Raw genomic sequence first — 22,788 nt, 5'->3', positions numbered from 1 at the left:
ATGTGTTATTACGCAGCGCAAGTCTATAGGACAACTCATGTGGGGGTAAGTCACTAAAAGAATGTTCATCAGTTATATTGAAAGCACGGTTAGAAACAGGATAATACATATGCAACAATATACTTGCAGTAACTATTAAAAAACTCAAGGAAAACAAAATTAATAAAGTCACAATACAGTGGCTACGCAGTGATTTACAATAAGCATGTCGTTTCATTATGATTCTGGACTCTACATGATTCAGACCTAAGGGATACATGTCGGGACAGATTCAACCGCTTCACCTTGGAGAGGACTTAAACAATCAAATCGTCCGACAGTTTAGATCTGGACCTGAGTTTCTGTTTATAGAGTTCGGTGCTACTGGCCTCAGCCAAAGGTAGCTTTGAGTCAATGGGGGAAGACACACGGGGAATACTGTTTGTGTCAGGAGGAAGTCCATGAAATTTTTTGATATGGCTGGTATGCACCCAGCCTTTCCTTCCTTCGATCTTCACAGCTGTTCTGGTCGTCAGCAGGACCAACTTAGGAAGTCTCCACCTTGGCTCCAGTTGGGTTTTCCGATCAAAATTCCTGACGAGGACATAATCGCCAGGAATTACATCATGAGGTTTCACCTCGGTGTTGTCGGGAAAAGCTGCGATTACCTGTGAACGACAAGATTGTAGTGCAGACATCAAGGAAGCCAGGTAATCTGTCAGCATATTACAGTCAACATCAGTTATTTTACGGGGTATAGGCGTCCCCCACATATTCGGTGGTCTACCAAAGATCACCTCATACGGGGATAGCCCTGTTCGAGAGTGTGCTACCATCCTCATGTAAAATAGCGCAACTGGTAAGGCTACTATCCAGTCCACACCCTTTTCCTGACATATTTTAGACAGTCTGATTTTTAAAAGTTGATTATGTCGTTCCACGAGACCTGCTGCCTCGGGGTGTCGGACACAGTGGAATTTCCACTGATATCCCAACAAAAGTGAGACATGTTTCATTAATTCGGATGAGAAAGGCTGGCCGTTATCTGAATATACAACACGTGGTAAACCGTACCGTGGGAAGAATTCTCGAACTAGCTGCTTGGCAGTAGTCGGGGCAGTGTAATCTGATACGGGATACGCCTCTGTCCAACGGGAGAGAGCGCAGACAACTACGAGAACATATTTGAATCCTCGACAACGTTCCATCTGAATATAATCCATCTGGAGAACTTCAAAAGGATGGTCAGGAGGCTGAAATCCACCCTGCTCTACGGGAACACTCTTTCCTGGATTAAACTGACAACATATCATACAGGTACGAACCTTTTGTTTAGCTGCTGCTCGTAAATGTTTGTTGAACCAAATGTGCTGAATGCTGTCTAGCATAGCCTTCTCTCCCAAATGTGCTGGACTGTGAACTGTAGCTATAATGGCTTGAACCATGGAATCAGGGAGAAACCATACAGATTTCTCCTTCGTCATCCATCCTTGATCTGTCTGGATCCCTCCTAGTTCCGTCCACTTCTTTATTTCTTCTGCTGTGGCATGTGTCTGTATGTCAATTACGTCAAGTGCGGGATCCTTAATTGTCATACACTGTGTTGGTGTCTGAACTATTGGCTTTGTCATGTCTAATGTGCGATTCTGAGCAGTCTGTTTAGCTGTTCTGTCAGCTAAATCATTTCCTTGAGAAATGGTATCAGTAACCTTCGTGTGTGCTTTACATTTCATAATCGATATAGCAGTGGGTAGATGTATTGCGTCTAACAAGGCATGAATGAGGGGTCCGTGCTGAATGTGGGCACCATGGGACGTTAAATAACCTCTCTCTCGCCATAGCACGCCGAAGTCGTGTACAACTCCGAATGCATAACGTGAGTCAGTGTATACATTAACTTTCTTATTTGTGGCTTGAATACAGGCTTGCGTTAGAGCAATAAGTTCTGCTGCTTGGGCTGACAGAGTATCTATACAATGTGTCTCAATAACTTCAGTGTCTGTTGTGACTGCATACGCGGCCACTAAATCTCCTGTATTTGTTCTCATGCACGATCCATCTACATACAACGTCAGGTCTGGATCTAACAATGGAACGTCTGTCAAGTCTTGTCTAGGTTTCGTCTTTATTTCAATGATTTCAACACAATCATGAGCTAGTGGGTCTGTTCCAATTACAGGTAATAGTGTAGCAGGATTCAATGTATTACACCGTCGGATCTCTATGTGTGGTTGAAACAATGTCAGTTCATAACCGGTAAGTCTTGCTATGGTCAAGTGTTGTGTTTGTGTTCGGTTCACAAGAATCTCTACTGCATGTGGTACTTGTACTGTCAATGGGTGTCCTAATACTATGGCATCGCTTTGTCTGATTGCTAAAGCTGTCGCTGCCACTGACTTCAGGCATGCAGGCAAAGCCTGAGCTACGGGATCTAATGTACTGGAAAAATAAGCACATGGCTTGCGTGATCCTGCTTGATCCTGAGTGAGTACTGACAAGGCAGTACCTTCGCGTTCTGTAACAAAGAGTGTAAAATGTTTGTTATAACATGGTGTTGCTAAAACAGGTGCTTGACATAAAGCTTTCTTTAGGCTTTCAAAAGCTTGTGTATGTTCCTGAGTCCAAGGGAGAACAGTCGATGTGGCTGCCTCCTGCGTGGTTAACTGAATGAGTGGTTTTGCTAGAAATGCGTACTGAGGGATCCACTGCCTACAATATGAAGTGAGGCCTATGAAAGCCCGCACCTCCTTCTGTGTCTGGGGTATTGACATGTTAGCAATTAACTGGATGCGATCTGGTGTAAGCTGCCTTCCCTCCTTGGACAGCGAGTGACCAAGATAAATAACTCGCTGGACACAGAATTGCAGCTTAGAAGGAGACACCTTGTGCCCCTTGTCGGCTAGAAAATGTAAAACTGTCAGAGAAGCTTTTTCACATTCTGGCTCGCTTCTCGCGGTGATCAGCAGATCATCGACATATTGAAGCAGTGCAGTATTGACTGGCATGTGTATACTGTCAAGTTCTCGTTTCAGTGCTTGGCTGTAGATGCTGGGGCTTTCTGTGAATCCTTGGGGAGCGCGTGAGAATTTAAAACTGCGCCCATTTAAACTGAATCCGAACAAGTATTGGCTTTCCGGATCTATTGGGACGCTGAAAAAGGCATTCTTGAGATCAATTACAGTAAAGAATGTTGCTTCGGAATCAATTGCTGTCAATAATGATGATATATCAGGGACCACAGGAAATTGTGGTACAATGCACTTGTTTAGTTCACGCAAATCAATAACCAATCGGTATACTGGTGGGGCAGTAGGATCAGTTCGTTTAAGAATCGGAATTATCGGCGAATTACATACATTGGAGTCTGTTTCTACAACTACTCCCTGGGCAATCAGCTCATCAATGATTTTCAGCAAAGCCACTACAGCATCATGCGGTAACTTGTATTGTCGCATTCGTGGTAGTACCACTCCTGCTTTCAGTGTGACTCGATAGGGTGTAATGTTCATGCAGCCAACATCCGTAGGGCCTTGTGCCCATAGATGTACTGGTAAAGTCTGTAGTCGGGGATCCATGTCTCTAGACACATAGTGACCTTTAAAATCACGCAAAAACAACCTTACTCCTTCCGGAGAACAACATATTATGGCTCCTAGTGCTTTCAGAGTTTTAATTCCTAACAGATTTTCTGGGCATGATTTAGTAAGCAATAAATCTGTAGTTCGTGTCAAAGGTCCTATCGTAAGTGGTAGAGGCTGTGATACTTCATTAACAATAGGTTTTCCCGAAAAACCAAGGGAAACATTTTGAGAGCCTGAGAGGGGTGCCCCTGGAACTTCACTACGTTTTATGGTTGTTCGACTTGCCCCTGTATCGAGTAAGAATTTTCTATCTTGACCTAATAATTCACTATGTACATAAGGTCCTTCTTGATCTACCGGAATCTCGATAAGCGGTAAGTCAACTTCCCTCTCTAGGCTGGTTCATGCGTAACGCTGATACTCAGGGTATTCATACTGTGCAGTCTGATACATTTGTCGTGTTGTGGTTTGTGTGGCAGTAGCAGGCAACGGTGGTGCAGCTGGCACAAACTGTATGGGTTGCTGTGAGGCTGGCATGGACTGTTGCTGAACTGGCATGGACTGTCCATGCTGCATAGCTCCTTGTTCATTCTGATCTTGTCTAACTAATCGTGGTCTCTCCTTTGCAATACCTGTAGCTATATTACGTTTCAGGACTGGACAATCGTGTACATAATGGCCTAGTTGTTTACAGTAATTGCAGGTTCCTTTTACAGGAACTGCAGACTCACCAGAATGTGTCACACCCTTTTTGTGACCATCTGCTGGTACTGTCTGAGAAACTAGCATTTTCATTTTTGTATCCTTCATGCGTCTATGCTCGTGTTCTTGTTCATCCCTAATTCTATTGTGATGATACTGTAACATTTGTAGCATTTGCGACGGAGTGTTACTTTGCCAGGTACTCTCGAATTTCAATATTCTATTCTTCACTGGGGGCAATGCATTTTCCACTAATTTTGTCACAAATAGATGTGGATATGAGTCACTACTTGCTTTTATACCACTATTTATACCAAAACATTTTTCAAATCGAGCATAATAATCGCTTGTGTCTTCATCTTGCTTTTGTTTACAGGCTGTGATTGCACCCCAATCTTCCTTTTTTGTAGTTAATAAACGTGGCAGTACCTGTACTAGTAAACCTGGTAACAGTTTAACTTTATCCCCGAGCCCTGAACCTGCAGTTCGGGCCCTTTCTTCCTCTGCTAATGCTGTCCAGTCTATCTTTTGGTCTCCCACTTCCCACTCTTTTTCTTTCAGTTTTTCATAAATGCCAGCAGGCAAAAGCACCTTTAATATCGTCATAATATCAGGAAAGGTGTACTCTCCCATCAGTAACATGTCTTTAATTTCTCGGTGGAAACCCGCTGGGTCTTTGTCATGACTAGGTACTACTTTCTTCATTTCTAATAATTCCATTTTTGATATGGGTGTGTAAACAAATACACGGTGAAACTCATTGTCTTCGCCTTTTATTGGGTGCACTTCCCGTAAAGGATTTTGTCTATCCATGTAGTACGGTGCTCTTTCTCTGGGGGGCAGGGAGAGAGAATCTGGATTTACAAAAAGGACGTACTGCTTACGTGACACTAATATCTCTTTAATTAGCTTGTTACTAGAACCTCTCCATCTGTACGTGAGTAGTTCCGTTAATATATCAGGTAAAGGACCAGGGTCAGCATGTTGGCTCTTATATAATATGAGGAGTTGCTGAATCATATAGATTCCAGCTAAACGTTGTTCATCTGTACTGAGGTTGAGAAACGTGTGTGCTACGGTCTCATCACCGTATTTTTCAGGACTAACAATCCAGTGAACGGCTGATCTGGCTAATTCTTGCTCATCTATGGAATCGAGGAGGTGATAACCCCTTCGTTCTCGTAGTATTTTATCTGCGGCTTGAAACGAATGTTCAGGAGACTTCAGATTTATTACAGGCGTTGGATACGTTCTGCTGTTATTTGAGCATACTGAGTGTATGGGATCAGAAAAACATCTAGCATTATCACAGGATCTTCCTCTGCCTACATAGGCTATGGTCTCTGACTGTCTTGCAGAGTTCCCTGATTCGGACACTTCATCTTGCTCAAACTCGTCTGTTCCCAATCTTTCTTCATGAATACGCTCTATTTCTTTACGGATTTTTCGGCACATGGCTATTATACAATTTTGCTTATCGTGTCTCCCTTCTGATATATTCTGACTCCATCTTGTAAGAGTAAGCATTGCATTCGGGTCTACCCCCGGACGATCTTGATTTCTGATCACACAGTTTATGAGGAAACGTAACAGTTCCCCCTGTATCTCTACTTTCTGGAATTCCATAGCTCTGTTAATACATCCTGGATCTCGTCCTGTTTGAACAAAATGATATATGTTATCTAGATGCGTAATCATCCCTGGTAACCTTGCTAAATACTCTGCGGCTCGCCTGATACGTAATGATGCCAGGACCATTTCGTCCTCTTTACCGACCACGGGGTCATATCTACAATTTACAAGGAGTTCCTTAAGCGTACGTTCATTTACGAATTTTGGTGTACGTGAATGTGTTGACTCTTGAAAGACAAGTTTATTTATTCTAGGTGGTGTAAAAGTACTGCTAGCACCTCCCGTGGCCCCATCTGGGGCGTCGGGTGTGAAAGGGTTCGTCGAACGTGACACAGCAACTATGGGTGTCGATACCTCTGTAGAGTCGACTGCGGAGACAGATGCGGAAACAGATGTGCTTGCCGAAGCTTGCGTCGGAACTTGCTGTTGCACGGGGACAGATACCTGATCCTGACGTTGAACCCCTCTGCCAGATGGTCTATGTGGTGCGGCGTTAGCATACTCGGGAGCTGCGTCATCTAGATATGAGGAAAGAAAAACATCTTCTGCGGTTCTGGGAAGCCCCTTTGGATGTACCTTAATTGGAAATAATGGGGGTGGCAAGTCTTTTGGTATCTCTGGAGCAGCCTTAGGTAATCCTTCGGCTAGTAGGGGATACATACCATTCATAAGAGCATTTCTTTGTCTATTTACTTGTTCTGATTTCACTCGGATACCTTCCTCAATTAATAGATTTTCTTGAACTTTATTTGAACTTTCTTTACTCCTCTCTTCTTGTCTACGTGCTTTTTCTGTTCGTCTATGAGATTCTTTACGCCATAACTCGACAGCGTCTTTCTGTGACTGTCTGACCTTTCTTTTCCATAACTCCTCCTCCACTTTCATGATGCACTCTGCATCCCAGGTTCCCGCTGCGGGCCACCTTTGACTTTCCGGTAATCCCTTGGTATAATCTACCCATAGATCAAGAAACAATATGGCATCTAAGCCATGCTTATGGTACATGAAATGTCCTGGAGTGTCTCTAGGAGGAATAGGAACTGCTTCTTCAAGCACCCCTTTTCTGGTAGTAATCTGTCTTAACTTCGAGAAGAGCGGCATATTGACAACTGATCTGATACTTACTCTTGAACTTACTTAATACGAGAAACACAATAATGAACAGTGAACAATGAACAGTCATTCATACCACAATATGCAAGACATTTTCTGAATACTTTAAACATTAAACATTAAACATTTAATAATGGTCGACAATGATGACAGTCTGCCTAACTAATCACCACGCTGAATTCTTGACAATAACTGAATACTTCGGAATACTTGATATACTGCTAAACAGTACATATACACTGCTAAACAGTGCAGACCGGATTTGTGTACCCAAATCCGTTTTGACCGGCACAACCTATGTGCGCGTCAACACGCCTCCCCGGCGATGGTACTCACCGAGTAGCTCCTTGAAACGGAAGGCCTCAGAGAATGGACAGGACTCGATGACTGCGGACAGCGGACCCTCTGGACATCGGGATTTCGGAAAACCTGGTGGGCCTCTGTATACCTCGGATCTTGCTCTCTCAGCTTGGCTCTGGTCGGGATACTTCGCACTTCTCACCGCCTCGTCTGGGTTGATCGCAGCCTCAGTCGCCCCCGCTTGACCGGAGGGAGCTTACAGGAAATCCTGCTGGTACGCGTTTATGGTCCGTCCAGCTGTGGCAGGAGACCGGGCCTGCAACGCACCGCCGGCGCGTGAGATGAGAAAGTGTCCCTGTTCGGGCGCCATTATGTGGTAAATAAAATAAATATTACCGGACTGAATTTCATACGGAATCTTAAAATAAAGTAAAATAGCTCAAAATAACAAGAGGCAGAATCCGTGGTATAAGAGATTTTCTAAATGGGCTTTATTCCATTCAAAATGGCCGACTCGAGTCGCGGCCTTCAGGTTCCGTCACCACGAGGGTTCAGGAAGTGAAGTACAATATTTTGTTGACAGACATGCATTTTTATAATAAGTGCATTACAATGAAACGAATGTAGAAGGCGTAACATTTGATAAGAAAAGTGACAAAACAGGTACGTAATCGAAACTAGGCGTAATAAGGAATAAAAGAAACATGATTGGTTTGCATTATCAGACATAGGTGGATCTATAAGATAATACTTGGCATAGATGCGCGCGCGGCAGCATGACGTGTAATTGACGTGCAACTAGGGGGTGAAGGGGACTTGACATTTAGCTCTACATGTGGAAACGAGAAGTCTGAGGGGTCAAGTCAACCTAATCCCAAATCATATCTACCATCCTATGTTTGGAGAACTATGTTATCCACAAGGAAGGACTCTCGGACAGAATCTATTCTATACTAACTGTGTGTGCGTGTACAAGCGTCTAAGTGTCTATATGAGATGTGAGGGGCAGAAAACTTTCCATGGCAGCAGGGCTATGAATCACTTGCAGGAGGACGGAAAGGCTGAGTCCTTTGCTTGTGAGCTAAAGGAAATGTTTACCTAAATCACTAGACAGGAATGCATCGGCTGAAGAGCAAAATAGATAATTCGAAGGTGAAATACAGCTTCTTGGCAGACAGGCGAAAACTGGCCGAGGCAGGCACCGTTAGCTGCACAGGGAGTAGGACAAAGTTCATGGATACAGATGCGAGCTCAAGCTGAAGCTGTCAGAGACAGAGAGCAGGGAAAGGCTTTGAGGACAGAATCGGGCCTACTTGCCTGAACTGTAAAAATGTAGTAACTTAGCCATATAAAGTCGGTGGCCTTTCATACCTAGGAATCGAATATCCAGCCCATTGATGGCGGATCTGACAGAGAACATGTCGACGATAGACACACATATGTTTGCGTCTTTAGAAACTGGAACTGGAGGGAACATACATGTACTTGTAACATGTATATAGAACCGTTGGGGTCCAAGATAGGGGACATAACTGACCAGGAAAATCCACATTTCCACAATTGGAGGCAGGGCTAGACACTTGGAATGCATGGCAGCAGATTGGCCGAGGGAAACAGGGCTAGACACCTGGAACGCATGGCAGCAGATTGGCCATGGGAAGCAAGGCTAGACACCTGGAACGCCTGGCAGCAGATTGGCCATTGGAGGCAGGGCTAGACACTTGGAACGCATGGCAGCAGATTGGCCAAGGGAAGCAGGGCTAGACACCTGGAATGCATTGCAGCAGATTGGCCAGCGGGGCTAGACACCTTGGATGCATGGCCACAGATCTACCATGGGCAGCTAGGCTAGTCACCTGGGACACATGGCTTCACATCTGCCATGGGTAGCGGGCTAAACACCTGGGACGCATGGCGCAGATCTGCTGTGAGCAGCGGGGATAGATATCTAGAACGCATAGCCGCAGATTTGCCATGGGGAGCAGGGCTAGACACCTGGGATGCATGGCCGCAGATCTGCCATGGGTAGCGGGGTTAAACACCTGGAACGCATGGCCGCAGATCTGCTGTGGGCAGAGGGGCTAGACATCTAGGACGCTTAGCCGCAGATCAGCTATGGTCAGCAGGACTAAGCAGATCTGCCATGAGTAGCGGGGCTAAACACCTGGGAAGGTTGACCATTGATTGGCTAGGGAAAGCAGAGGTTGACAGCTTTGAGGCATGGCCACAGATGGGTTCAGGAAAGGAAGGGGTTACATCTGGTTGTCTCCTGGCCTGGTCCTCATTATGTAGCTGCAGAAATCGCCAATGGCCCCCACATTTCTCCATCGAATCTGAAGTGAAAAACGTTATTGGTGGGGACAGAGTAAGATTATTTGATTACAGATTTTTTTCTGCATGATGGAAGGAGAGGACACTGGACGGTGACAAGCTTACAACTGTAGTGCTTTTTTTGTTGATGTGTCCCGTAAGAAATTATCTGCTATTTTTTGTGTGCCTGCTAAAGAACTGACAAGCTTGGGGCATCCAGATGGAACATTTTACTGCTGGGTCATCTTTATTCAATGTGGTGATTTTACATTTTGATAATGAAATGAATCGCTGAGGTTTTGTTAAATCGTTTTGTTGTTTCTGTAAAGCCATTAGGCTGCTTCCTGTTGTTACTGCTGTCCAGGCGGGTGGAGGATTTGGAGGAGCAAGAGGACTGTGTTTGTAGATATTGTTTGAGTTTTATGCCTGTCCCCGCCTGGGCAGCCCCACATTTGAGACCTGCCGCTGCCATGCACGCTGAGCCAGGGCTCCGAAGCGGGGGTGCCCATGGACATATTTCAGACTGGATTAGGTGTAGGATTGATGTGGTGCCTTTGCGGCTGAGTGAATGTGCTGACGGGAAGGTCCCCTTTGTCTCCCTCATTACAGGGTCGACTGCCTGTGAAGTGGATGGCTCCAGAGGCTTTGTTCGACCGGGTCTACACTCACCAAAGCGATGTGTAAGCATAACCTCTGTACTCAAAGCAAATGTTCAACTGTGATTAACAAAACACACTGTCGTGTTCAGCACAGTCGTTGCTGCAACATGTTTCTGCTTTTGTGAGCGCCAATGAAGACCGCATCAGGCTACGAACTCGCGAAAAAGGGTATTGCTAACAGATCATTTGTTAAATGTTCACATAAACAAGTTTGCTGAAATATTCTGTGTGTAGCTGGCTACACAGACTCAAGAAAGTTATATGTTGGCACTTGAAGTGAGGAAGTGAAGGATCCGTGGGCTTAAGAAAGGCATTATGTGGTCTTCGTCGCTGGGGCCTCAACTCAGTCCAGCTCGTCATCACTTCACAAGTGAATGCTTGTGAGGTGCTATGAGCAGGGTAGCTAGCAACCAGCCAGCTCGGCATACGCAGGCGCTTGCCAGAGAGCAAGGGTACAGGTCTGAAAAGAGCTCTGCTTTAAGGTACATTGGATCCACTTCAAGAGATGCCCGTTCTTCCTCCACTGGTAGTGAAGTGGGAGTGCAGGTTTCCGCGTTTCATCAGTACTCCCTTTGAGCTGACATGCCACAACTTGTCATGACTGCCACTGACAAAATAAGCCATTCTCCAGCGAGGAGTTCCACAGCAAACGGTGCCAATGATTACCCATCACAAGTGGCACCCAGGTTCATCTTTGAAAAGGATTGACGCATCTCCACTTCTGTGCCCATGATGAAGGATACTCTGTCTACCAGAGGGTGGTGACTACCAAAATCACCTTTCCAGCCTATGCTATAACATGGTGCTGTCCATGTCACTCTAAGGCGTGCGTAGGGTCCACATGCCTGTCTTGAAACCTCCGTAAAGTGGACTTCCTATGCACACAAAATCACCCTTGTATAGATAGACCATCCAAACTTCCCCACCCTCCCAAAGATATGGCTTTTCTTGAAGCAAGTGTCTTTTAGACTTCTCATGGTAGCGCCAGTAGCATGACGCCTGCTGCCCATGTCTGTAATTTGCATGTCCCCAAGAAACCTTTTAGTTGATAAATACTTCTAGCGTAACCTACACCAATCTTCCATGACAGCACACCCAGAATGGTGCCCGCATTCACCCTTTACTCCCCTAATGTATAGCTTTGGTCAATGCCCTGGCAGCAGACTTCCTCCCGCTCCTGTATTTGTGAAGTCGGGTGCAGTGTGGCTATCCTAGTTAGAGAGCCACTCTGGACTTTGCGTCAAAAACTGACACCTCATTTAGGCAAGTGGTAGCAAAGGAAAAAAAATTCTTTCTCAAAAAACCCCATGCATTGCATATATCCTTCAGTACACAGCACACACCTAATCCATAGTTTGTCTAGACATAGAAGTTAGTACTGGAAGAGTGCAAGTCCAGTATAATTCTCATGTTAGACTGCGCACTCTGCACCATTGTGCCATTGTGCAAGGTTGCATGTCCCATAAAGCGGCGCCTGTGTCTACCAGCACAATAAATGACGGCTTTGACGCAAAGCAGCTTATAGGGGTTTTTGCACTGATAAAAATTAACTTTTACAGTGTAATACGCCTTTTGTGTGATTTGTGTTGCTTTGCACAGGTACAGAGTTTTAATACATCTCCAGCTTAGTTCTCTAGTTTTTAACTTGTTTGAGCTGAAACTGTCCATGAATAATTGTCTTTTTTTCTGTGCAGTAGACATGGTTGAATATTAGCAAAGTCCATGAAAGGGGCCGTAGAGGCGCTGCCATCTGTGTGATTCAATGCTCATTTCAATTATTCGCTGAGGCTGTGTGTCTTCGCTGCTCTGAGAGCGGGCATGGGGGCTTCGGGGGGATCTGAGTACTGACCAGAAACTGCCTGGGCAATTAGTCATGCTAATGATGCTTGTGTTAGTTCTGCCTGGCCGCCTCCGCACGCGGAGAATGAGCGAGGAGCCCTAACAGTCTTTCTGTGATTTCCAGCTGGTCCTTTGGGGTGCTTCTGTGGGAGATCTTCACGCTGGGAGGCTCGCCGTACCCTGGGATCCCGGTGGAGGAACTCTTCAAGTTGCTGAAAGAAGGCCATCGAATGGACAAACCGGCAAACTGCACGCATGAGCTGTGAGTGGGATTCTGCTTTTCTTTTACAGATGTACTAGCCTTTTTTCGTTTTGCTCCTTGCAAGAAAAAACAAACAAATGCCCCCATCCTTCAGGTGTTTGCTTCTTACAGGGATCCGATGGGAGAGTGCAGACCTTGCTTGGCTGCTGTAGTTTCCTTTGAATGCAGTGAAACTGAGGGCTTTCAGGATCTGTTGTCACCTGAAGCTGAAGCAGTCCAGGGCTTCAGGATCAGTTGTCGTATGGATCGGTTTGTACCTGAACCCGCAGTGCCACAGGAATTCCCCTTCTGTTCTTATATGAGGCCAAGTGCTTTAGAATCCGCCATGTGGTGAGCCTGGTGGGCTTCTTATTCTGCTGTCGCATGAACCCGCAGTGTTGTAGGGCTTCAGTATGAACCACTGCATAAACCTGCAATGATGCCGGTCAGACTCCCTTCACAGGCTGCAGAATCTGCCATTGCATGTACCTGTTGGGCTACATAGCTGCATAAACTGCTGCTCTTCTGCATAACTTTGGAATCTGTTTTCATGTGGAGCTACCGTAGCACACGTCTTAAGAACCTGCCATTAACAGAACCTGCAGTAATGCAGGGCTACAGAATATGCTGTGACATAAGCGGCTGGTTTTAAGAAAATGTGTTCACCTGAACCTTGAGTGCTGTAACACCTCAGATTGCACGCACCCTTGGGTTTGCATTGTACATTCACCCTGCTGCACTGCAAGAGCCAAGAAACTAACCTCACAGATGCACCTCCTCCAGGATTCAGGAACCAACATAAATGCATGTCGAGAGAATCTACTAAAGCATATGAACCAGAGTTCTCTGGTGCTGCAGAATCTGCCAAGACGCATGACCCCACCATGCAGGATCCGATGTACCCCTGGTGTTCACTTTACACATCGGCCTGCAGTGTTGTAGGACGTAAGAATCCTCTGTCTCCCATGAACCCACACCATGAGGGCCTTGATTGTCTGTCGCAACACACAAAATCACATTGCTGCTGCTCTTCTGAATCTGCCATCTGCTTTGAACAACGCTGAGTCATTCGTACATCTCCCCATTCACCTTTCTCTTAAATGTCTGTCTCTTCGTCCTCTAACAGAGAGCAAAGAAACTTCAAAGGAGTGCGTTTTTGGTTCACTGTCCCTTCTAATTTTGGAATGTGTTGGATTACACGAAGCAAACCACCCTAATCCTTCCTGTCTCCTGTCCGTTGAACCATACAAAATTCAGATTGGGAGGGAGAGAAGCAGGGTGGTACAAAATGACTCGATTTAGCCTGGTGAGAAGTGCTTTGACTCTCAAGAAAAATATTCTGTACAATACAGGCAATAAAGTACATTCTTTGAAATACATTTGGAACTAATCACAAAGGTAAGTTGCACTTGTGAGTAATTTACACATGTAAATTTACTCTTAACTTAACTACTTTTGACTATTCCCAAAACTCCAAAATAGTTACTCAAAAGTGTAGACTTACATGTCTCCATTTCTTGAAAAAGGGGTGAAGCCTTACTTACAAGTGTGACTTACTAAAAAAAAAAACCACAAGCAAATCTAGCATCAACATGGGCAAACGCTGGTAATGCAACATCCTCTCATAGAAAATAATGGCGGTAGGAACTCAAAATTAAACTCCATGGAAAACTATGTTAAAATAAATAAAAGTATTTAAAATATTTGAAAATATATAGGCAACTATAATTTAATGTTAAAGGTAATTTATGAAAAATAGTACATAGTTCATTTAATTATAAAATACTTCAATAACTTTTTTGCTTTTTAAAGTTAATGTAACATTACATTTAAAATGTAATTAAATTACTCGTATACATACATTACTTAATAATTATTAGTTCAGACTTTTTTTACTCTAGATGGAAACTTATTTTTTAAATTAAATTTGGAAGAAGAATTTCAATTTATTATGTTTACATTTCTTAAATATTTAATTCAAATTAAGTTAATAGTGCTGTAGTGTTTTTTATTTAGTTCTGTATTTAAATTACGTTAATATTTATCATAAAAATATTTTAAATATTTTTTGCATGTAATAAACTTTAAAGGAATTATATTTTAATAAAATGTATAGTTACATTACTTTTTTAAATGGAAAAAAGGTTATTAAAATATTTTCTAATTAAATTAAACATATGCACTAGTTATACAAATTGTTACCATTAAATTGTATTTATTTATATTTTTAACTATTTTAAATAATTTAATTTAACATTATTTCTTATGGTGTTTTATTTTAAAACCCTAATACCATTATTTTCAATGGGCGGGGTTTGCAATACCAATGGTTGACCAAGTGTGATGCTAGAATTCATCTGTGAGCTGGAGTACTTTATTAATGTTTTGTGCCCCTTTTTGGCTGTAGTAACTATAGAAGTACAGTTTGGCAATAGCAATGGGCTTACTCTTTTTGTGGGTCGGTGGTGTTCCTCCCTAGAGCCCTCTCTGACTCTCCTTAACCCGTTCGACGCGCATGACGGAACGGTTCCGTCATGCACGTCGGTTGCGCTGTGCGCATGACGGAACCGTTCCGTCATGGCCCCGCCCGCGCACGGAACCTTCAGCGTGGCGCGGAAATCCGCGCCGCGCTGAAGGGGTTAAACCCCTTCTTACTCCTCTGGTAACCCTCCCATTTATTTGTAAGTAATCTCTATTTTCGAGCCACACCCCTGCTCCTTTCCTAGATTTACTACTAAAACGTATACCTACATGTGAGGAGACTTCCCATTTGGGGTGGAGATCTCCGCATATAAAAATGCAGTTTGTGAATAGGCCCCAATGTGTTCGTTTTCTGCAGCACTGGATCTTTCATAGATTTACATGCTTCAGATTACCCCACGCCATCTAACTGGGAATCCTGGTAAAATGCAACACAAGCAGTATTAAAAACATTTGTGTATGTGAAACGTACCCTGTTGCTGCATTGCAGGCAGCAATAAAAGCTTTTTTCACGATTCAAGTACTTTTACTGATGAATGCTGCTGACAGATTTTAGATTACTCTAATAGCAGCCCCATAATACCTTTTTTTTCTTCAACAATATGTATTTTTAAATCGCAGTTCTGCTGTTTAGGAGTGCATTCAACAACGTGCTGTTATTAAACGGTGTAATGGTACTTGGGTCCCATAAACAAGGGTTCCTCTGTTCTGTGCAATAACCCTTAAGACGTGCTCTTCCAGCTTTTCTGTCAAAAAGTCTCAAACAAATGGTAATTGGGTGTAAGGTACTTATCTGATTCGGATATCCTCATTGACGTTCATGCCTCCTCCTTCAGAAAGGCTCTTGTTAAAATGGTGCCAGAATCTCCTGTATTTTTTAAATCTCCTTGTTTCCTCGTCAGTTATCCCCACATTAACAGTGCCTCATAGCCATCTCGTTGACAGAACCTAAGCCCAGGTACTTCGATGACTACACCGTTAATAATCTTAATGGCTGAGAGACCCCCATCGAAGACTTGCACACCAATGAGGCCTTCATCTCTGACCAAGATGCTTCCTTCCTCTCCAACTCGTCCATCTGCCTTATCCACGTCAATGTCTTCGGAGCTGGCTTGTGCATCTGTGAGCACCTACAAAGCTGCCTCAGCAGGCTTTGGAGGAATAAAATAAAGAACAGGGAGCAGAATGTTTCACAAGTAATAATGAAAGACCACCCGCCTCGATTGATAAATTGCATCATAAACGGCTCTAGAGAACGTATTCCTTGGCTGTGCACCTCTTCAGTGCTATGTTGTTCATTGTTTCTTAGCTAATGGTGCAATTTTGTGGCTGCGACTTAGAGCCCACCATCGTAGAGGAAGATTGAAATCACTGTGCTGATTCCTACCACTAGGCAAGAAAAGACAAGATGGTATTCCTTTAACTGATCCCATTTGTAATCGACCAACACCCATCTCTGCTCTGCATAACTAGAAAAGGTCGCTGCCTGCTGATCTCTGATAGAAACCGATAAAAATTCAGAAAATATGTACATTACTTGAAGGTGAAATCTGCTGGCAGCATCTATATTCTCTGTCATCTCCGCTCTTCATTCTCAGTGCTCCCTCCCACGTACTGACACGAAGCACTTCATAGTTGAAGTAGATAGCTGATGCACTGGTTAAAACTGGTTACTGGCTGTCTTGGCGAACACCCCCACATCTCACCTAGCTTTTACTTCTCATCTTTGATTGAAGTAGTCGGACATCAGACACTAAGAGGGTCTATATTTAATTGAAATGACATGTTATACAATGAATACAGTGCTGTCTGTCCTTAAGTATATTCCTTCTGGCTGTATAATGGGAAGAAAGCTCAGTATAGGTATTCATGGTCTAGACGGATGTGCACCATTTTGAACTATGCCACACGATTTAAGCAATTTCATCCTTTAGACTGTAGGTGAGGCGAATAAAATGGCAAGTTTTAAAATCTTTTGTCCATTTAGGGCTAAGATGACGTTTTCAACCTCAGCAAACCGGTTACGTTGTAGTATGTTTCCTCGCTCGCTTTAATTTCTCAGATATTTCCATGTAAATTGCACCTTTATTTTGCTTTAAACTGCCTATAAACATGCTTTCAATAGTCCAGCCCAGTGAACCTGTATCAGCAGGACTACTTAAATGTAGGTAAAAAGTAGCGAAGAATAAATATACCGGCCGGAAGTTAACCTACACCACTGTCAAAATCACAGTTCAGTATAATAACTGTGATTCTCAGTTTTGGCATTTATTTTTAAGCTCTGTAAGTAACAAGTGTTCAATTACTTAAGTTATTGATGCTCTATTTATGGACCAGGAGAGAGTGCTTAACTTGTTGTATAAAGTGAAGAGATTCTAAGACTAGCAACCATCTAGTGTAAACCAGAATTTTACACTTGTTTTTAAATCGGAATTTTATTTGGTAATGTGACATTTTCAGGTACTCTGTTAAAAACTGTTTAACCACGTGGTCTGACCTTTAACACCAACTGCCCAGATGCTTAAAGGCATGTCCTTGTTTCAGGTATATGATCATGCGGGAGTGTTGGCATGCAGTGCCATCCCAGCGGCCAACCTTCAAACAGCTAGTAGAAGACTTGGACCGGGTCCTCACGGTGACTTCCACTGATGTAAGTATCATTCGTTCATTAGAGGGGTATTTTCTTGGGTTTAAAGGACATTCGGTGCCGCCAACGGTAGAATGAGTATACCGTAGGCATTAAGTGAATCTGATCAGGGTCTCTTAATTTGTTGATGCGCTATTGCTTAGTATCATTCGTTCATTAGAGGGGTATTTTCTTGGGTTTGAAGGACATTCGGTGCCGCCAACGGTAGAATGAGTATACCGTAGGCATTAAGTGAATCTGATCAGGGTCTCTTAATTTGTTGATGCGCTATTGCTTTCTGCTCTCAAAATGTTCAGCTGTTCATTTGGTCTATGGTTTGCAGGTAAATTCAAAAACTGTTATGGGGGGATAACCACTTAAATGGCAGTCTCCCCTTGCCACTTGCTGCTGTGCTTCCTTGATAAACTGTTACTATAACCTCTCTTGCTTTGCTGCTTCCTACAGGAGTACCTCGACCTCTCGGTGCCCTTTGAGCAGTATTCGCCAGCCTGCCCAGACAGCCACAGCAGCTGTTCTTCAGGAGACGATTCAGTCTTTGCACACGACCTGCCCGAGGAGCCCTGCCTTCCCAAGCACCAGCAATACAATGGAGGGATCCGAACATGAGTGTTAAGGGACAAAGATCCAAACCAACCCAAGCATGTAGGCTTTGAGGCGCATGGACAGACCATCGCGAAGCGCGGTTTCGCTGGACGGAGCCCATGAGAGAAAGAAACCTTTTTTTCTTTCTTTGAGCCGTAGTTTTTTTACATGCTGTACAAGAAGTCATGAAGCACTGTTTGGCCTGAAGGACCTAATCTCTTGCCAAGATATAAATATATATATATATTTTTTTGGAAGCAGAATGTTCCATCTAGAGGTATGGACTGTTTGACCTCTAGTAATGTAATATAGTGTGCCAGAGTTGCCAATCTGTGCCTGAGAACGCCAAGAGAAGCAAAGTTTAAAGAAGAAGACATTATAAAGGAAAAAAGAAACTATAGTGAAGAATGTAAACCTGTTAACTTTATGCAATCTGTGCATTAACCTTTTTGGAGAAGCCAAGAGGGGAGTGGCCTACGGATGTTATAATGCTTTTTCCAGTTGAGGTAGTTTGGCACATTGTCGTTCTTTTGTTGCCTTGAATTATTGTTAGGTTTCTTTCTATGGAAAACATGGACCTGAAAATTTCAGAACCCCCTATCATTTTGTCTTTTGAGAGAGAAAGATTGCAGTGGATTATTAGGCATGTTAAAGTCAACATTTTCAAGGGTTCACATAAGGAATAACAGTGACTCTGTTTGGATATTTGTATGTTTTCTCAGTAGCCTCTGTAAACCCAAGACCTCCAATTTTACAAGTTAGTTGTTAACGTTTTGCAGTTAGTGGTTAACGTGTTGCTATCGCAACAGTGATCACAAAATCAAATTCTTTAAATATACTATACTGTGCCGATGACATTGACCCATGAGTCCAACTTTTACACCGTACACAGTAAAAGCAGGTAGGCTGAGCTGAAGAGTGTGCTGCTAAAAGGCCTGTAACTTCAATATGATTTGCTTGTCTATGAAAGATACAGCAATATGTTTGGTTACCCAACAGTATTATGCAGGAAAGTAGAAACACTGGCCACACCTGCTTAGTCCTGCAGTTGTGAGAGGGGTCCTGTTCAGTACATAGGAATTATTTTCTAATCCCAGCTATCTATCTTCTCTAACTTTTTATGGCAGGGTTGCCTCAGTTTGGGGGAATAAATGTTAGCAGATACCATATAACCGAAGTTACCCATCTGGCAAAATAACATAGTGCAACTTCCTAATAAACAATGTGAATGTTAGCATAATGGGAGCAAGTCAAGACTTACTGAATTGGTGCTCTTCTGGTTTTGGAAACCGACTGCCCCATTAGTCTTAGTTTTTGTAAATGGCTAGATCTAGGAACAAATATAATCCCTGCCCCCATGCACCTCCTGTCGTCTCGCTTACGTAAGGCATCCATATGTGCCCCTGAAACCTTTAACTAAGTGTTTTACAAAAGAGGGCTCATGTAGCGTGTCGTTGTTTGTTTATTTATGTGTATGTATGTGTATATATAAATGGTGTGTGTGTGTGCATCGTCATACTCTTATTGAAGCTATTGGAACTTACAAGCAACCACATTCCATTGAAAAATGTTCATCTTCAGAGTTGTAGGCATAAAATCCTCCCAACAAAACCCTGTTGAAGTATCGGGCACTAAAAATCCTCATCTGACCCAGGTCCCACCTCTACCAGCACCATGACCGCATCCATCAGTATGTACCCATGATATAGACTTTGTCTTCTTCTGCAAAAGTCTATTGCAGTTTGGTTTGGTAGGAGTAACTTGACATATTCCATAACGTTTTGTACTGAAACAAAGTACAACAAATTTGTTTTAGTTACTATTGCTGCTTACTGTGAAAGAAAGAAACAACAAATTTGCTCCACTTTTCAAATGAAAAGAACGTCCTTGTTTGGGGTGATATCTGGTTCATTCTGTCCTTAATTGATATGCAGCAAAAGTGGTGAAAAATCAAATAAACCCTTCTATTGCCTCAGCATTCTTCCTAAAGAAGTGACAGTAATTTGAAGACCGAAAGTACGGGTACCTGCAGGCAAAAAGTCTTTAATTTATTTTAAAGAAAGGTTTATCCCAGAAAAAGCATGTACATAATGTATGTAAATAAAATATGTAAAATATTACAGGATGTCTTAAAAGCAGTTCTCCGAAAGAGGGCAGTCTCACGAGTCTAGCATTGCAGTCTAGGATAATACAGATCGAGAACATTTAAAAGAAATGTTTTTTATATTCACAGTTTTGTTTTAAAAATTGTATTTTGGTACTATTGTATATTTGTAAAGTTATTTATAGACTTCAACATTTATGTTTGTTGCATTAGGCTAGACAGCATATTAATGTTACAGACTGTAAGTTTTAAGTTATTAACATTTGAGAGTTAATCTATATTAATCCGCTTGTGTTTACAGAAGTATTGAGAGCATGTTAGGAGTTGGTCCCTTTCACACCTGGACGTTAAATAAATGTTTGTTTCCATTGCAAAACGTGTTTTTTCAAAGGTTATGCGCATTGATATTGGTTAAGTAGAAGGATGTATGTATGTGTAATACTTCCTCTCTATAACTGGCCTAGGCCACTTGCTTCAACCTCCAAATATGATAAAGTAACAAAATACTTAACTTACATTATGTGTTCTTTCCCCACACTCACCTTTTCTGCCAACCTGCAACAGGATCCATGATTAGGAGATTAACATTTTACTGAGGATTTTTGACTAGTCTTTTGCCAGTGCTCTACTTCTTGCCATTCAGAACAAGGGATATATTTACGCAAGCCTCCACTTTGCACTACAAATATTGCAATGCAGAAAACCAACTTATTTTCACTATAAAGAAAATTGGAAGAATTCATATTGGAGAAAAAGTACTTTCTGAAAAGTGTGATTTTAGGCAAATAGACCTAAAAAGTGGGTTAACTAATGAGTGTATGCAGCTTCCTTATCCAAGAACAACACTATCTTGATCTATGGATACAGAGAGGTGTCTGGAAGCTTGGTGAATGTTTTCAGTGTGACTGCACCGCACATGAATGTATGATGTCCTTCAGCACAGCTCTCAACTGTCCTGAAACAGCAGTTTGTTTGTGTCCTATCTCATTGCAATTTCACTTATACTACAGCTTTCATTCAATTCTGTTACACTTTTTCTGCAGAACATTTATATTGGATTGCAGTGTAGAATCTTTTGGTTTTTTTCAATACATAATCAGTGGTTAAAGTAACAGATTGATTTACAGTTTTAAGTTGCACATTAAGTGCATGAAAACCAATGAAGCCTCATTGCATTAGTATCATCTATTTCCTGTTTTGTAATGAATGTACTTTCTTTGGTCAGTGTATCAAGTGCACAACCAAGCTAAACATGGTTGTTGAGAGGGGTACACTGATAGCTTTTATTATGAAACCCCAATAGCCACTTGAACTATAATTTGCAGACAGGATAAGAAAATAAATAACACTGCAGTGGGCGCAATGAAGACGGGTTTGTTCTAAAGCATGGAGATACTACATGATTCATAAAATTGCCTTAAATGTGTCTTTGCACCAAAAAAATATATTGAAAGGCATGCCTTAAACGTGCATAGAGGGAGCTGTTAGCACAGTCAAAGTTTACTAGCAGGAGCGGGTCAGTGGCAGGATGGTCACACAGAATGTCTGTATATCGCTTTCATTAGCACAACAAATCGGACATGAAATGTTTGCATCCATGTCATTCATTCTAAGAAGTTATGCAGCTGGGCACATGTGAGAATTGATTGTGAGAAATTTGAGTTTCACTTCAGATTACAGCACCTGGAGATACAGACTAGTGTGCAAAAATACGTTAGTCCCACAGCCTTATCACTAGAATGATCATGGTGCTCCTATATGTGTGTGTAAAAATTAATCTATTGTACTGGTTCAAATTTACTCTGCAGTGACTTATTTACGGTTTATGTCTTTTATGTCCTAACAGCACCACAAAGCTCTTATTCTAAAATAAAAGAAGTAATTTATAGTTTAAGGTTATTACAGTGAAAGATTTTAGACTGTAGATTTCTAGTGTTCTTTTTTGGAAGCTAAAAAAGATTATTTTCTTACAAGCATCTGCTAATTGTGTACATTCCAAGTACCTAAGGCATTATTTTTTTCAATGCTGAAAAAATTGTACAAATGTGCGCATGATTTCAAATGTTATTAGATATTATAAATCTATATATATAATTTATTGAGTTTTTACACAATGTACCTGTTGTAGACTTGTCAACTTAACAATTCTTATTTCATGCAGATATAGTTTTGTAGCCTCAACTGTTATCTTCAAAGGAAAAAACCTCTGACTTTGTTACACTTTCCACTATGGATGTTGCATTCCAAATTTGCATCCAATAGATGCGATGTTGTTGAGAAAATTATTCAGTTTAATATGATGCCTTTTTGTTTTTTTGAACAAGTGTGAAATGAACATTGAGCAAATCTGTTTTGATTTTGATAACGTTGCAAACTTACTATTACCAAACAATAAAGGCAACAGTTAAGTTGTGGGACTGTACTGCTTTTTTATTTCGTGACCAACTGTGGTGTTACTCGTGCTTAAGGGCAAAACACCAAATCCATTTTTGTGTAGGTTGGTCTTTTTATTTATATTTTTGAGCAGTCTTGCACATTATGTTTTAGTGACAATTGTCCTTGTAGACTGCTCTTTTAACATTGGTATGGCCTTGACTTTTAAGGTTTGTTTTAAGTGT

General features: G+C 42.2%; 1 protein-coding gene across 15 annotated transcripts in view; it reads left to right on the top strand.

Annotated features, from left to right (window-relative positions):
• Positions 1-22,582, top strand: part of FGFR3 (fibroblast growth factor receptor 3) — a 111,218-nt gene extending 88,636 nt beyond the window's left edge. For all 15 annotated transcript variants that reach the window (XM_085642572.1, XM_085642575.1, XM_085642570.1 and 12 more), the window contains 4 exons: positions 10,227-10,297; positions 12,240-12,377; positions 17,382-17,487; positions 17,929-22,582. In XM_085642572.1, the coding sequence (XP_085498698.1) occupies positions 10,227-10,297; positions 12,240-12,377; positions 17,382-17,487; positions 17,929-18,090 (477 nt within the window). In that variant the 3' untranslated portion in view covers positions 18,091-22,582. The remainder of the gene's footprint in view (positions 1-10,226; positions 10,298-12,239; positions 12,378-17,381; positions 17,488-17,928) is intronic.
• The last annotated feature ends 206 nt before the right edge of the window (positions 22,583-22,788 follow it).

This window comes from Triturus cristatus, chromosome 2_2 (assembly GCF_964204655.1).
Source record: "Triturus cristatus chromosome 2_2, aTriCri1.1, whole genome shotgun sequence".
Classification (NCBI taxonomy): domain Eukaryota; kingdom Metazoa; phylum Chordata; class Amphibia; order Caudata; family Salamandridae; genus Triturus; species Triturus cristatus.
The sequence above is the reverse complement of the archived record's forward strand: the minus strand, read 5'-3'. Positions and strand labels throughout refer to the sequence as shown.